The sequence below is a fragment of the Punica granatum genome, chromosome 6 (assembly GCF_007655135.1).
Source record: "Punica granatum isolate Tunisia-2019 chromosome 6, ASM765513v2, whole genome shotgun sequence".
Classification (NCBI taxonomy): domain Eukaryota; kingdom Viridiplantae; phylum Streptophyta; class Magnoliopsida; order Myrtales; family Lythraceae; genus Punica; species Punica granatum.
Window position 1 is genome coordinate 23,726,080 of NC_045132.1, and position 17,775 is coordinate 23,743,854.

At 39.4% G+C, this 17,775-nt stretch overlaps 2 protein-coding genes and 1 non-coding gene across 3 annotated transcripts; all 3 read left to right on the top strand.

Moving 5' to 3' along the window:
• The first annotated feature begins 211 nt into the window (after positions 1-211).
• On the top strand, positions 212-283 carry TRNAQ-UUG. Its single transcript has one exon. It is a non-coding gene; the product is annotated as a tRNA-Gln (tRNA).
• A 291-nt stretch (positions 284-574) lies between these two features.
• On the top strand, positions 575-2,732 carry LOC116211966 (delta(3,5)-Delta(2,4)-dienoyl-CoA isomerase, peroxisomal). Its single transcript, XM_031546520.1, has 2 exons — positions 575-1,265; positions 2,222-2,732. Exons 1-2 carry the CDS (start codon positions 632-634, stop codon positions 2,410-2,412), a joined length of 825 nt encoding a protein of 274 aa, XP_031402380.1. The 5' UTR covers positions 575-631; the 3' UTR covers positions 2,413-2,732.
• A 10,995-nt stretch (positions 2,733-13,727) lies between these two features.
• LOC116212345 (NAC domain-containing protein 83) lies at positions 13,728-15,367 on the top strand. The gene is made up of 3 exons (XM_031546901.1): positions 13,728-14,157; positions 14,320-14,612; positions 14,707-15,367. Exons 1-3 carry the CDS (start codon positions 13,977-13,979, stop codon positions 15,052-15,054), a joined length of 822 nt encoding a protein of 273 aa, XP_031402761.1. The 5' UTR covers positions 13,728-13,976; the 3' UTR covers positions 15,055-15,367.
• The last annotated feature ends 2,408 nt before the right edge of the window (positions 15,368-17,775 follow it).

The following is a 17,775-nucleotide window of genomic DNA, read 5'->3' on the forward strand; positions in this document are numbered from 1 at the left end:
TATTGCAAAAGCCGTAATACAATTAATAAGATATATGCCCATAAAAGAAAATTTGAGAACAATTCCAAGGAGCCTTTTTTTTTTTTTTTCTTTTGTGTGTCCACAAGGTGATGTCAAATTGACCACCACACGTGGCCAATTTCCACGATCACTTGAAATATAAGGTTAGACATTAAAAATATAATTCAACGAGTGATACTAACGTTAAAGCGGTTCTATGGTGTAGTGGTTAGCACTCTGGACTTTGAATCCAGCGACCTGGGTTCGACTCCCGGTAGGACCTTAATCTTTACAAATTTAATTTTTTTTACTAAAATTTATTTATTTATTTATTTATTTTCCTCATTGTACATCGTAATATCCGAAAGTCTAAAAGAGTCCAATTAATCTAGTTTAAGCCATATTGATTCACTAAAAATTAAACTCTCTCAGAATTTTATCTGCTTAACCCGAATGAGAGGAGTACCACTTGAACCGATTCACATTGATTTATTATTATTACTTTTTTTTTTCTTTTTCCGGCCGTTGGCGCATTTTTTTGTTCCCCCAATAAATACTAAACTGAACCTTATCTTCGAAATTTTGCTTCACTTGGAATCCATTTTCTCTCCCCTCTGCTGAAAGTTCGTCAATGGAGAACTTCAAATCCCTAAAAATCGACCGGAGCAGTCCCAATTCCCCAGTTTTCAACCTGTACCTCAACCGCCCCGCCCGTATGAACGCCCTCTCCGATGACTTCTTCACCGAATTTCCCAAAGCTCTCGCCGCCCTAGATCAGAGCCCGGACGTCAGCGTAATCGTCCTCTCCGGCGCCGGCGCCAACTTCTGCTCCGGAATCGACATCAGCACCCTCGGTTCCTTCACCGCTGGCGCCTCCGCCGACCGCGGCCGCGCCGGGGAGAAGCTCCGGCGGGATATCAAGTTCCTCCAGGACTCGTTCACGGCAATCGAGCGATGCCGGAAGCCGGTGATCGCAGGCATCCATGGAGCGTGCGTTGGCGCGGGGATCGACATCATTACCGCCTGTGATGTCAGGTACTGCACGAGCGACGCGTTTTTCTCGGTGAAGGAGGTGGATATGGCGATCACGGCTGATTTGGGGACTTTGCAGAGGCTGCCGGCGATTGTTGGGTACGGGAATGCAATGGAGCTGGCTTTGACTGCACGGAGGTTCTCTGGGTTGGAGGCCAAGGAGATAAGGCTTGTTTCGAGGGTTTTTGGATCTAAGCAGGAGATGGACGAAGGCGTCAGAATCGTTGCTGAGGGTAATAAATCTATCAATAACAATAACTCAATATCTCTATCATAATATCGATAATCCTCAAAAAAAAGAAGAAGAACTCATCTTTCAGTAGAAGTCCTACATTGACATTTAACTGAGTTCAGGTCAACTCGTCATGTAAAAGTCCTACATTGACAAGCTCAGGTACAATGTAGTTCCTGATCAAGGCTTGATTTTGGGGTGCCGGAGATTTAAATTGGCTTGAAAGTCAGGCGATTGTGTAATCCGGCGAGGAGTTCGAATATGCACGTGAACCTCATGAGCTAAGCGCCATTTAGCTCAAGCTCAACGAAATGGAGTCAAACCCTGAGTAGTATAGTTCATGAATTAGCTTCACTAGCTAGCACCCTAAATTAGTCGTCACCTTTCTCACATTACAATGGGTCAGGCCTCTGGATGATTTGTCTCTGGAGATGAACATGTCTCTGTTAGCAAAGCATCCTTATCTAACTGAAGTTGAGGATGGGACTGGAAGTTAATATTTGGCCCTTCCGTCTTTGTAGCAGGAGTTGCAAGCATTAATCACTTACCATTCGAATTTCTTGCTGGAAAGCAATGTGGTGGCACATTGTTGGCGCCACTCTGTGTTTAGTTGTTTTTTTTCCGGTGATGATAAAATCAATTGCTGTGTTCTATTTTAATAATCCCTTCACCTCCTAGTCTCACGAATCCAATTCCATTTACCCTCCTGTCAGTCAATCCCGTAAAACTGGTATTGCCAAAGAAGAGAAGAGAGATGCGTGGCTTTTGTAGAGAACTATGCTGTCAGTGTGGAATACTGCTAGTTCTTTTGAGTCATGAATCCGAGATTCACATTGAGCAATGCCTGTTTAAAGGATGAAGTGCTCTGCTCTGTAATCTGTATGTTTGGTGTCTGGACAAGAGACCGGCGAATCAATGGATCACTAATTGGTGGTACTTTTGACTAATTTTTCACAGGAATTGCTTCCAAGCCTCCCCTGGCGGTAATTGGGACTAAAGCAGTGCTGATGCGGACTAGGGACTTGAATCTGGAACAAGGTTTGGACTATGTGGCAACTTGGAACTCTTCAATGCTTATCTCCGATGACTTAGCAGAGGCCGTCACTGCCTTCAAAATGAAGAGGAAACCCGTTTTTGCCAAGCTTTGATGCCACTTTTCATGTCAATCTCAGAGCAGAACTTGCTTCTATTGGAAGTTTATGTACTCGATCCTTCAGGTACGGGGAAGACATTTGCTATGAGCTTAGTAAGTGCCTGGAAAAGCCCTTCTTCCTTTCCGATAATAAACAGGGGCAGTGGCCGGAAGTGCCTGGAGAAGCCCTTCTTCCTTTCCGATAATAACAGGGGCAGTGGCTGGAAGTGCCGGGAGAAGCCCCTTGTGGCACTTTGTACACTAAATAGTGTAATTGTATTATCTGAGAATTCTTGGGAACGTCTATGCAATTACTGGAAGGCAGAAAAGAACAAATGGTCCCTGTTTTCATTCTCAACACTACATAATACACACAAAAGGGAATCATACGAGCAACCCCATTGAGATAATCTTAGACTTGGTGGCAAGTCTATCCAAAATGGCGAGCCAAGAGATAAAGGAATAGCGTGGGATATGAACGGTCGACCACATAAGCTTATGCCGAATGAGACTTTAGGCTGTCGTGGTTGAATAGTTTCCCATGCATTCGAAGTCATAAATGTCTTAGAACGAGTGCCGGCCCATATGCCCAGACCCCTACCGTGTATGCAAATACTAGCTGCCATATTATGCACATTTATAACTTGAGAATCTGGACTCTTAGGCCACTCTCACCTACCTAATTTCGTCGTACTATGCTCACGAACCTCCATTGTAATTGAGAAAAAAAAAAAAAAGAACTCGTGAAAGATCTTGCTAACTCCCTTAGATGCAATATCATCTTCCCAATCCAACAAAAATAGCTGTTTTTGATCAATTGCAAATATTAATAAGAAAACGGCAAGTCTAGGGAGGACACAAGTGCTAGAGCATGTAGGCCCGTTATCATAACCCAGTACGGAAAGGTCATGGTTTTTGGTGGGGCCCGATTGTCCGGCTAAGTCTCAGCCGGCCCAATTGTTCATCCAGGCCAACCAGGACGGGCCTGAGACTGCCCGGGCCCAATCCCAGTTTGGTAGAGCCAGTCGGGTTACCCAGCCCATGGACTGGTTGGCTCTCTTACTTCTATGGTCAACCTTCAGTTGCTGCTTGCTGCTCGCAAACGGTTATTTTCTTAGGAAAATGGGCTGGGAACTGTTCGCAACAGGCCTACCCGATAGGACCCTCCACCGATTAGAGCCACGGTCACGGTCACTGGGATCAGTGACCCGTGCTCAATGAGACCGACCTACGGATTCGGGATCATCGCGGACCTTTCTGTCAGTCGAGGGCAGGGCAGCTACACAGTGTCCATTCTCGTTTTGTGACCCGAGATAATAACGCATTGCGCGCGGTCTGGATGACAATAACTGATTGTTAGCAACGAAATCTATAATTTGTTGGATCGGTTCCCTTTTTCGCATGGTAAATCTTTTCATTTGGTCATGAAATTGAATTTGAATGGGAACTATATAGGTGGTGTGAGGTCCAAGGAGTCGAGGACCTAGCTAGGTAGGTAGGTAGGTAGTGGGGGGGGGGGGGGGGGGGGGGGGGGGGGGGGGGGGAGTAAATGCGAAACTGCCACTCACGAAATTGGGTTGGGTTGCTAGAAATGGATAAGCAAGGGTGAGCAGAGGCAACTGGCTTGACTCAGAAGATACATACGAATTTCGTGTTTGTCTCCTTGTGGACAATCGAGAAATTAGCAGAAACAGAAATTGCTTAGTCAAGCAACATCATAAATGTTTGCTCAAATTCTGAAAGTAGAGAATAGATCCACAGATGATGCCATGCAACTTCCCCCAACCCCAACCCCAACCTAACAACATCAAAAGCACATACAGACGTACATATATTGCTTCATGGGCCAGGAAGTTAATGAAGTGTTCGTATTTTCTTTTGCCTTTGCAGTTGGCACCCGATCGAAGCCATAGCTGCTGTCCAGCTTGCTCACATGCAGTGAGACAAGACAACCAATTCCAATAATTCATCTCATGTTTCTTTTTTTTTTCTTTTTGGATTTTTTGCCATTTGTGTGTGTGAGAGAGAAGTGAATGTGTCTGTTGTGGAAGTTTCTTTGTGTGGAGTGTGAGGGGTTTCTGTTGGTGCCTTCAGTTGTCAGAATGGCTTATTCGCCGTTTGGGAAAAATTGAACCTGCGAAGAAAGCAACCCTCTGGAATTGAATTAACCGGTTGTTGAGCATACAAACAAATTCTGTTCATGCTGTGATCAGTACATGTGATCGTACATATACCTTCTCTCATGTATTATCATCTTACCATTGCTAGTACCAATACTCATGTGATGTGATCTCATGCAATTCAATATTAGTTCATCCTAAATCCTAATAGATAAAGGGATACGAGCAGTTCTACAACTAATTTCGAATGTGGAACCTCCTGATTACGAAGCGAAAGCGTACATCCCTGCGCTACATTCCCTCTATGATAAGACACTTTTTTAAAAGTCTGTGTTTCACGACATGCTCGTGAAACAGTCAACCATTCAGTTGATCATAGAAGTTGCTTGACCGAAGGAGTCGATAGTGGTGAGGGCAAGTCAATCATTCAGTTGTTCTTAGAAGTCGCATACCCAAAGAGGGGTTGGATAGTGGTGAGGGGAAGTTATTGGTTGAGTGTAGATTTCTCAACCAATAACTAAAGACACTTCATGATCTTACTGAAAAGAAATGCATTGCTAAACAATTGTATTGTAATGTTTCTGCTCTCACCAATGAAAAGTTATATATTCTCGCACATAGGTTGCAATCTTTTACAAATGGTCTTATAGAATGTTATATTAGTGTTTTGTATAATAAGACATGGAGAAGAGTAACATATCGAAATGTACAGTAAGCGCTGATTTCTTGTCTGACTTTCATCAATAATCCAATTAAATTTTTGTTTCTTCTAGCTATATATCTAGATGAAGTCGATGGGTGTAAAGTGTGAGTAGATTTTTAACTTTTGTGCACGAAAGGTTAGGTTTATGCCTCATGTGTGTGTTGCTTAGAAGGGTTGACATGAATGGCTTCAAGATGAAGTAACTGAACCCAGTATTATGCTTATGCCCCCTTTGAAAAAAAAAGACGAAAAAAGAAGAAAAAAGTTGATAAAATCCTCCCCAAAAGTTATTGCCATCATTAAACAATTCATAGGTCAACTTTTGATCCCAGCATTTTGACTTTTCTGAATTCCCCGTGCCCACTTTCTAGAAGATTCTCTCTCTTTTCTTTTTTATCCTCTTTTTTTTTTGTTCATATACGCCTTTGAATTATATCATCCATATATACATACACACACACCTACATTTTGCTTTAGCAAATAAATAACAAAAATGATGACTTAAATCATTACTCATTTTGCTTAGGTAGTGTTAGTTTGTAGCATTGTGTAGCATTGTGTATCACGATTGAGCCAATCTTTAAGAAGATAATTAAAATGGACCAATTGCAGATAATTCTGTTAATATTATATTATCATATTGGGTCGAGAATCGTATACATAATCATCATTTGTTGTCTAATAACTTTAGCTTTCTCCTTCGAGTATACCAATGCTAGTTTAATACATGTATATATATCAGAGGTCATAATCAAAAGCAGTGAAGCTCCCTTAACAACCTAAGCTTGCTTTGTCTTAATGGCTGAAAAGCCGAAATATAAAAGTGAGAGGCCAAAAGAGATTAAGGAAGCAAGCACCCCCTCTTTTATTGATCTCGAAGATAAATTTCCCTTTCAATAGCTCATTCAAACAATTGTTCAATTAAACAAATTAAATAATGTCTTATAGATGGCAACCCAAATTAAAGAATGTCTTCTAGATACCCCCTTTCCTTTGGTTGCCCTCACAAATATGAGGGTGTATATATATGGGGTGTGTGTGTGTGTATGGTTATCTAGAAAGTCTTGACAAATTCAAGGAAATATCTCTTTCTTGTCTGGCTATAATAGTATTTAAAAGTATTATTGTATTCTCAAAATAATTAACCTAAAAATTTTCCTATTTAAAATTCCAATCACGATGGCATAGTAGTAATTTACATAATATATTGAATAACTATTCAATAAATGTGAGTGAATTTTGAATTAGAATGATTTTTAGGCATACCACTTAGAAGAATTATTTGTGAGGATAATTGACCCCATCGTCAAAATAAGTATAATAACATACGGAGAGAGAGAGAGCCAAGTACTGCAACCCTATCTCGGAAAAGAGAAGAAATAATATTATATGATTCTTGTCGGGAAAAGAACTAAAAGTAATTTTATGAAAAATAAAATGAATTCTTTAGATATATGATAACAGCGCATTAACAAAAAGATCACGAATTTATACAATTTTTTTATCCTCGCAATCTCTCTCTCTCTCTCTCTTCTGATTTCAAGTTCAACACGATTCTACTTGTTATGATTCTGCAGCAGTCATGTAAGCTATCTTATACATACTTACATATATATGTATATGCTTGAGTGGTCTATTGCATAGTACATTTGAATAAGGAACTATAATTTTCCTGATATTGTATAGTTTAATGCTTTCTTTTCCTTCCAAGCATAAGCTTTCATTTGTTATTCCTCCAAAACAAAAACTTTCTCGGGTATTAGCACGCGGCAACTATTCTCTTCTTTTCTTGTTTAATTTTTTTAATTTACCCTAAAAAATATATTATTCTCCTCCTCTGGCAAAAATACTATAAAAAAAAAAGTATTCCCCCTCTTCTCTCTTTTACCATAAGGCACAGATGCCATGTGTGCACATGCAATAAAGTACTCTTTACATGCACTTGTGAAATGCAATTCCTATGGAATCAACAAATGCTTCAGAGTTGGGCAACCCCATAAAAGGTTAATGTCCATTTTATAGAGCAGAGTCTCATTAAAGGAAAACCAAAAAAAAAAAAAAACTTGTAAAAATTTATTATAAGAAATATGGAAAAATAATTAAAGAATGGGAGAAAAGCGTCATTTCAACCTCTAATTTAATTGCTCACATTAGTGCACAATTCATGCCTAACTAGTTCGGGTTTGCAACCACCATGCCATAGTATATTTATAACTTGTGAAATGCTCAATATTTTAACTTGTTTGGATGATCTTTATATGGCAAGTAAAGCAATCCAACAAATACTAACACGGCGTGCACATTTTATCCGCAAAACCTACCTTAGAGTTACCGACAGAGACATAACCACGACCTGGAAATTATTATATGAAATTTAATAATAATAAAAAAAACGTAAGTATCAATACAATATGTGGAAGCGGAACTACGTATAACTAGGACATATAAAAGAAAGCTGAGGTAGCGCAAAAGACAAGGACATGTTAGGACCTTGCAACTCCAAAGAGACATATTTCCACTTAACAACCATTTGTTTTTCCTTTTAAATTAAAAATAAAGGAAATGATGCCGTAATTATTTCCTAAGGGTGTGTATATATATATATATATACACACACACATATGTATGTGTGTAATGTTCAAAAAACCACAATAATTGCAGGCTTTGACGTTTCTCTATTTTTTTTTCTCCCCCAAAAACCCTCTTCAACATCCACACGCAAACACCTTTGACTCCAATCCCACAAAGTGATCAAATGAAATGAAAGGGAGACCATTAATAATAAAGAATAATAATAAATGAATAAATAGATATATAAACAAAAATCATAGCCGCAATTGGCCTCATGAAAAAGCCGACTTTTCTGCCCTTTCCATCAGACTAATAAACGCGCGCGCGCGCGCGCACACACACAAAGTGGGGTCTCGAGAGAGCAATTTGGCTTTGTCCCTCGGAATCTCTCATCTCATCTTTATATATGGAATTTCCAATTTCAAGTTCCTTTCTTTCTTGAGGGGAAAAAAAGAAAAATTATAGCCATATGAATTTAGTTTAACGGTTCGGTCTTTATTTCATTTAATTAATGTTTCTGGATAGAAACTCCACAATTCAAAGAGTTTTACTTCTTGTGGAGCGACTCGATTCCAAATTGATTAATCTAGATTCATTGAATTTTTGAATATCAGGATGTATATCGAAAAAGACAGAAATATATTTTCTTTCTCTTTTTCAATTCAATCCCTCGTTTTTCCTTTTTATCTTTTTTCTCTTCCTTTCCTTTTCTAGATTTATGATTGGGACCCAAAAGGAAAATAGACAAAAGATCGATAGAGGTTTCCCTTCTTCCTACGGAATCAAGGAGGACAGGTTTTCTTTTCTTCCATTGTCAATGTTTGAGGCTCCATTTTAACTAAAATCCCAACCGTCCCCACGTTATCCCCCCTTCCCAACCTCATTTATTTAATTTTATTTCACTAAACTTATAATTCCATTGGCTTTAATTTCCATTAAGTAAAAAAAAATTGAAGGCAAAAATACATATAAGTTTGGTACCTTTCTTTTTTTGCTAAGTAAATAGATTATAATTTTGGTACCTAGGTATGACATGCATGGTGGCCAAAAATACAAAAAAAAAAAAAGAAGAAGCGATGACATGCATGGGATTATTGGGATCCCATATATACATATCATAAAGGGTGGTTGAAACTTTATTATTTTCAACAAACATTTTGCCTGTTCAACTACTTGGGGGTTAGATGAGGTAATTCAATGTTTTTTTTTTTTGCTCAATGTTAGATGAGGTAATTCACTGACTTGGATCCCACCAAATTAGCATGAGTTTAAACTTTCGCGAATTTCCACTTAAAGTAGAGAAAAAAATGCCAAAATTGACCTCTCTCTTAGTGGTTCTATAATTCAATAATTCCCCCTTAGCTACAATGGAATTTTCTTTGATGGGATATGACCGTATGACCCTCTTATTTCCTCTAGACTAGGCAAATATGTCCCAATTTCTAACTTCACATGCTATTTATCCAAGAAAAGCAATCGATACACGAGAAGGAGAAAAAGAAAACCTCATTTTACTTTTCCCTGCGATGCTTCATGTGATTCATGTGCTTATATAGTATTATGGTGTCCCGACATAGTATTCAATCGAAATATAAAAAGCTCACGAAAAAAGAAAATTGTTAGAATTAGTAATGTAGGGGCAAATTTGTACTTGTGATGGAAGATACTTGAGGCGATTTGCAACCAAAATTACTTTTTTTTTTTCTTCCCATCTGATCTAAAATAGTGAGACAAGAAGATTGAGGAAATCTCGAAAAGGAGCATCAAGTTGAAGGTGGCATTTTTGTCAGGTTCCACAAATCCGACGTGGGTGCCCGTCGTTTTGAAGCAAGTAGGACCCCTGGTCCTTTATTCCTCTCACCCACCTCTCCTCTCACCCTCGCGATTTTCTATCTTTTCCCCCCACAACTTAACATAATTTCCATTATAGCACCATGAGTCCGTTTTAATAGTTAACTCCCTTTAAATTTGAGTATTGTGAATGAATAAAATGTATGTTGAAAGAACTTTATCTCGTAGAAGGCCGACTATGCTAAAACTGAATTAGTCATGATCTACTTAAAACTTTCAAATTCCATAATGCACGTCGAAAAATAATTTTCATTCTCAAAATTTTCACATATTAATGAAAATCATAACCATTCGAACCTTCGAGAAATTAGGATTATACCATCCCGAGCATGCGCCCTAGGTCCGTCCAGCAATTACAACAATTCATCTGTTACGATACAATCCTTGAGAATAAGATACTCTAAATTTTTAAATTATTATTTATAAGCATTCATTCGAGAAGAGATAAGTTGTGTATAATTTCGAATATACAAATACATTGTCAAAAGAGAGTGGGGGAGATATATGCCAATGGCAGTTGGATTAATGGCCCTCCCTGCTCATCCTCATTAGAAGAATCTCCAACGCATTGTCAATTTCAAGGACCTGTCACAAGGGGCATCTTCCCACATCGTTATTACCAAATCCTATATTGTTCTTATTTCCCTTTAAATTTAAAAAAGAAAAGAAAAAGAAAAATCAATTTAATTGGAGAATATAATGTCCAACACGCATCCTTATGCGTGCACCCTATAATAATTTTTACCAAATAAAATGAAATTATACTATTCCCCTCCCCTTCTCTCTTAGTTTGTTGAATATTATAAACGTAAATATTCCTCGACAAAATTAAGAAAACATTGAGGGATAAAAAAGAAAAAAAAAACATGGTTTCGTGTTTGAGTAGATTTATGAGACTGGGTTCTTTCATTTCGGCAAGTAACTTGATGGCAGTTGACGATATGATTGAGTGCCATTATACTTATTATTATTTTTTTCCTAACTTCATTAATTAAATATTAAATTCAAAATCAAATAGCCTCTCATGTCCTCCACTAAATAGATATTATTGAGGACTTTAGCACTAAAATATATATTTTAATTGTTTCAAACATCTTTTAATAAAGAGAACAAAATCTCCCAAAGTGATCATAAGATTATTATAATATTTGTAGATGCATAATTCGAAGAATAATTTGGAAAGCCTACCAAATTTACTGGGTGCCCAGTTTTTATAAGGTTCAGTGGTTGAAATATTCATAGTATATAAATAAAATATTATATACGTACATATGCATATGTGTATGTTTTAGCTTTAATGATTTTGCGCTCTCTTCATGATGAGGTAATCATATCGAACATAAGAAATCGATTATGTTACTGCCAACCTCATATGCAAATGAATGTCATATGCGAACTCTAATTTAATCTATGAGATAACGTGCTTTTTATTCGATATTATTGCAGACGTTTTACGACTTCACAGTCTCTTTTTATTTATGGTATATAATAAGTGTTGGTCTATTTATTGTCTTTTTAATCCATGTAAGTGCAGTTATATCTCTTTTCATGTCCAATCTCGGGGTGATGATGCATCATGGCAACTTTTATTCATCTCGCGGGTTGATATCATTTATCAAAAACTATATGCATGATATAGAATCGGATCAAAACATTAACTAATCCGTACATCTCTCAAGTAAATTATCGATAATTAACAAAGGATTAAAGTCGTTTCCATGCTCCAAATATTGTTTGTACGATTAACCTTCCAACCGTCCAATCGTACAAACAGGTAGCAAACGTGGTACCAAAAATGTACAATTTGGTCGGTAAAATAATGACATTCATTTTGTAATGGCCAGTACTCCTCAAATCCCCGACTACAGCTGCTCCCCCTCGCATGAACACGAAAATAAATGAAAACATCAGCTTAACAAAAGGATCGGCAAAGACAGGAGCAAATTACGAAATTGCCCGTCTCGATTCCTATAACCTACATGTTTTGGTTGTGGCACGATATATATATATATATATATATGTTGGGACAGTTTCTCCACTATATGAAGGATGGTGAGAACGGGTATTGAAGGTAATCTCACATAAAAATGTTGAGAAAAAATCCATAAGTTTATAAGAGACAATGTCTAGCAACCTATTGTCTTAAGATTTTGAGATGCGGATAGGCCCGAGTCCGAAGTAAGCCTGTGAATTTTTCATAACAAGTGGTATCAAAGCCCAAGGTAACGATCATGGGGAAGTGCACACGCTATGTGTGGAAACTCACACCACACCAAGGCCCGAGTGTGGAACTCGTGGCTAGTGGAGGGCCTAACAATTGGTATTCGAGGCCGGAAATGAAAACCCGGCTCGAAATCCTTTACATAGTAGAGAAGGGGGAGAATTGCTGGGACGGTTTTTCTTCTATATGGAGAATGGTGAGGGCGAGTGTTGAAGGTAATCCCACATGAAAAAGTTAAGAGGAAATTCATAGGTTTATAAAAGATAATAGTCTAGCAACCTATTGGCTTAAACTTTTGAGTTGCGGATGGATCAAAGTCCGAAGTAAGCCTGTGAATTTTTTCTAACAATATATTCCACGTAAAAGGACAATGCTGAAATCTAAACCGATGGTAAAAGGAGAGAATTGTTGTATAATATAGTGAAACACCAGCTTGTTTGGTTTCACAAATCGATTTTAACTTTAATTTTAACTCAACTCTATATATCTTCAATTTAACAACACAATCATTACTTTTTTTTAACTATTTATTATTTTTTCCACAATTCAACGACATAATTATTATTTTCTCTCAACTAATCATTATTTTTTTTACACTTTTTCTCGTAATTTAATAATACAATCATTACAACTCAATTAAAATTAAAATTTAATTATATTTAATTCTAAAATTAAACACAATTTGAGATGCGGAGCCATTAGAGCTCCTGAGTTAGTCCCAGCTGGGAGTACGACAAGGGGTGACTTCACCCTTACGAGGCAAAGTCTAATTATGCCCCCACATAGGAGTCAGTGAGCTCAGGTGAAATGACCAGCAAGTCCACCCTCCATATCATTGCTTGGCACGAATTGTCCAATTTACCCCCCTCTCCGTCCAAAAATTTCAAACCACCCCCCCCCCCGGCGTTTAACTTCAGCAGTCAAAGAGGCGGAAAGGGGATTGTACGGTAATCTGAAATGGGTCAATGTGAACGGCTAAAGCGTTTATCCTCTCCGCAAGCTATACGTCTGTTTCCCTCCCTTCAAATATTTTCGGTGTCTTTAAGATAAGACATATCTTCGGGAACTTATCTTGTTATTAGTTTCCTAGATACTTATCGCTTTAGGAGTCACGTGATTTATCAATTTTTAACTGTTACCACAGTGTTGCGGCTCAATTTTATCACGTCATTTCAACATACTTTTATTATAATTTTACGAATATTTATTCACTCACATTTAGTTTGTTTTAATTTTTAAATGGCAGTTCTTGCGATCTAATCAGCCTCGACAAGGCGATGAAGGGATCTGTTGTTCCATATGGATAGAGAAGTTTAACACGGATTAATTTTTTGATTCTTAACGCAGCTAATTCTTTGCCTCGGACACCTTGTTAGGTAAGTGCCAACTAAAAAATTTCCGTACTTGTGCCTCTCGCCGAGGAGCAATTGTCTCTTTTGGAGTTAACGAAGCTCTTTTGTTGTAGTGCGACGAACGGACAAAGAGACCGAGTGATTTTTATGGACATTGGTCGTTCCAAGACAGACACAAATGGTCGAGCTGAACTAGGCAAAGGTTGTGGCATATTAGAGGGTGCATCCACTCTCGGTTTCGTTTACATCAAACAACATTCTTAACCTCTACGAAGTGCCCCAAAATTTAGGTGCTTAGATGCATTTGCCTTCTTCCTAAATTATTAATTGGGACCCAATTTTCAGCAAAAAAAATTTGGGACCCAATAAAAAAAATCTAAAAAAAAAAAAAAAAAAAAAGAAAAAGAGAAGAGATTGAGTCTCCTTCACGCCAAAAGCCCCCTATCTTCCCCATCAAATCCATCCTTCCCTTATTCTAATTCTCCCACACACAAAGTTCCCTATAAAAAGAAGCCACACTTTGGCTCTCTCTCAAATCCACACTTTTCCCTCACTTCTCCCTCTTATATATTTATTACATGCATACATATTACATACATATTATAGAGGTTTATACGTATTGCTGCCCCTTATGTCTCGCCATTAGAGCTTCACTTGGAACGGGCTGCTTGCTCTAATTGAGAGGAAGGGTCTTCGAGGAAAACGAGGTTGGAAGTTCCGACGGAGGTTGTAAATTAGTTAGTTAATTAGTTGGTTGAGGACATGGACAAGCTCAATTTTGTGAAGAATGGCGTGCTTCGTTTGCCGCCCGGGTTCCGGTTCCACCCCACCGACGAGGAGCTCGTGGTCCAGTACCTCAAGCGGAAGGTCTACGCCTGCCCTCTCCCGGCCTCGATCATCCCCGAGGTCGATGTCTGCAAGTCTGATCCCTGGGACTTGCCAGGTAATAAGACTTAACTGACACACACACACACACACACACACACACACACATATATATGTATATGTTGTTAACTGTGGCTTCGGTTCTAGGCCTCGTCTAACGGGGTCCGGTCGATTGATCGAAGAATGGTGTGAAATGAGTTAGTGTTGTGCGTGACTGCAGGGGACCTGGACCAGGAGAGGTATTTCTTCAGCACGAGGGAAGCCAAGTACCCGAACGGGAACCGGTCGAACCGCGCAACTGTTTCTGGGTACTGGAAGGCCACCGGGATAGACCGGCAGATCGTGGCCTCGAGGGGAATCAACCCGAGCCAGAACCAGCTCGTGGGGATGAAGAAGACTCTGGTTTTTTACAGAGGGAAGCCCCCGCACGGGACCAAGACCGACTGGATCATGCATGAGTATCGCCTCGTCTCGCCCGACGCCAACTCCCCACACAGGATGAACTTGAACCATGTGAGTCAGCCACCGAGCCGGCCGGAACAAGACCTCGACAAAATCGGCATTTGGACTTCAAAAAACTCACAGCTTCTGCCTTCTTTGTATGCAGAGTCCGGAGAACTGGGTCCTCTGCCGCATATTCCTGAAGAAGAGAAGCAGCAAGAACAACGATGGCGATGACAAAAACAACGGCAACATTGATGTCGCGAGCAGAGTTGTTGGGAAGAGCAATACCAGCAGCAACAGCAACAACAACAACAACAACAATAATCTCATGCCGGTTTTCTATGATTTCATGGGCAGGAATCGGAACCACAAGTCCACCGATCTCAACCTCGCTCCCGACTCCTCGTACTCGGGCTCGAGTGGGGTCACGGAACTATCCTCCCACGAATGCGACGACCCCGAAGAGAGCAGTAGTTGCAATAGCCTCCCTTACTTCAGAAGAAAACCTTAAGCTTAGTAACCTTAAGCGTAGTGAGGGAAGACGAATCTCAACAGTCTTGATGTGTTTCTTAAAGTTGTTCGTTCTACCACAAGTTGACCTAGTTCCCGGTTCTTGATTAAATAACCCACATCTGAGGAAAGTGAGAAGAAGCCTCTTCCAGTGTTTGGTTACCGACGGGTCGATGACCCGTCGATCGGCATTGGCACGACGTCTAGCTTATGCTTACAGTGCTGTGTTATGTAATCAGACCCCGAGAAAGAAAAAAAGAAATCGAACTTTAGTGAAGTTTCTTTGCTCCATCCATAATTTGCCTAATGGGGTATATCATCATGTTGCTGTCGATGTGAATGTGTTCCTCGTTTGGGCACTTAACTGCATAGGTTCAAGGTTTGTACTTCCGTGCCACATGCAAGAGATTCTTCTTCACGAAAAGGGCATATAAGTTTGATTTAACGTTTGTTTTTCTCGAGTAAAGTCCCAAGATCGAATTCTATAAATAGAGAAATAGAGAAAATCCATCCTTGAAAAGTAATAGACCAATTCGATTTAATTCGTGGAGTTTCTGAATATCATAATGTACGCACAAAAAAAGAAGGGCAGACAAGGATGTAAATCGTTGATAAAATCCTAACTATTAGGTTGTGTTCTGGCTAATCCGACTTCTTCTCGTGCCAAAATCGTAGATTTTTGGGAAGAAGGAAAGTGAAAAAGAAAGGAGAATTTCTTGAACCCTGCAAGAGGGTAAATGAATACCAAGGCAAAGTTTTTACACAACTTCATTTAAGTAAGAGGAGAGAACCTAATTCCTTTGACTATGTCTCACACTGGGAGGGGAATCTCAGGGGAATTTGTTGGGCTGAGGGGACCTTTCTTCAAAGTGAAATCAAATCTTCACACACACTCCAATCCAAATCACATAAAAGTTGGGAGCTTGATTCCCTGCTCAAAGAAAAAAACAGACATTCTCGAGGCATTTTCCACGGCATCGGTTACGATTGTCATGCACTCGCATACCAATATGAGAAATTCCTGGACTCCGGAGTTGGACGGGTTAGGTTTTGATATTTGAATCGTCGACCCTTAAATCGTTGCATCGGTACAGAAGTGTTAGGGAGTTCTTAATTGGTGGGGCGGGACAAGATTCATGGGCAGAGATTAGCGGAGGGGATTGAATGATTAATCGTTCCTATTTGTCTTCTATTGCTAACAACCATGCAACCCTTTGACCTGAAGTGGGGACAAGAATCACTTCACAGTAACATATGTTAATGTCTTGTTCAATAATATAGACAACATACATATATATATATATATATATATATATGGGGATTAGTATAACATATATACGTACAATATTATGTTTCATTTTCCCTTGTAAATGAAGCAATCCTAGCAGTCAGAGAGCAGCGGAGGGGGCTTAACACAAGTGTCAGACATGCAAGAGGGGGATTACAATGACCCAAAAGAAGCAAACGCTTATGCAGTTGACTCACTCACCCCTACATATAATATAATAAATATGTATATCTATATCTACGGCAGCATTACCATCGTCATAAGTTAATTAAGTTTATTATATTTCACTTTCAAGAATGGAAAATAATTTGCATGACAAATGATAACCTAATTATGGTCGCTACAATATCTTAAACCCAGTTCCTAATGAAAAGGACAATAAAATTTATTGAAGCTTAAGGCCAATCTAAGGGGTTAATACAGACATGCGGGGCACGAATCATCCCCCGCACGACAAGTGGACGCCGGAAATTCACCAGACGGCATATATTATGAATTATTATATAATGATGTATGATTAAGCCTTTGATTGATGATTACTGATTAGTCTTCTCTTGATTGAAGATTATTATATAGTAGTGCCATGTCATATCAGGGGGAGAGACAAGAAAAAATAATTGGGGCTTCAGTAGAGTAATTATAAATTTGAAAGTATAAAAAAAAAAAAAACGCCGACCAGAGTTCCTTGTGACAGTGGTTTGTTGGAGATCTTCACGTCACCCGCAATTTTCTTTGCATTAATAAAGGGTGTATGAGTGGATTATCTTTCTGGGGGTGAGGATTGCTGACTCGGACCTACTGGATTGTCCAATTTGTCAACCTCGTGGGCAGCTTGGTCGTCCCGGGTGCCCGAATGGGCCCGCCGAGTGGCCACAAACGATTCATCAGAGCACCGAGATGTGCATTCGATCACGTACCATGGGATGGGAAAGATGATAGCTCGATAGCTCGGTTTGATTGAGCGGGGTCATGGGCAACTTTGACGATTCAGAAGTGGGGTTGGGAATGGGATTCCGTTGCCTTGCAGGGAGGGGAATTTGGGCGCTGACCCGTTCCAACCCCAGAAACCAACCCGGAAAATATTAATTCAATTGCTTGGAGGAAAGCTAAGGTGGGGTTGCTTTGTCACTCTGCAACAAGGACGTCTCCATTTGATTTTGGTCGAAAATCAATATGCCTCAAAGGGCACGAATCTACCCTAACAAAGCATATTAATGGAGGGTCCATCGGAGAGGTTGAGGGGGCAACCTCCTCTTTCTTCACTAACCGAACCGTCCAACATGAAAGTGAGTACCATCAGACTCTCTGTTAATTATATGTCCCAAAGTTTGATCCCCACACGGAAGAACGTTTGATTTCTAAAGAGAAAAACCTTTGCAACCTAAGACTGAAACAGGAAACCCGATAAGCAGAAGTACGCGGTGTCACATGTAG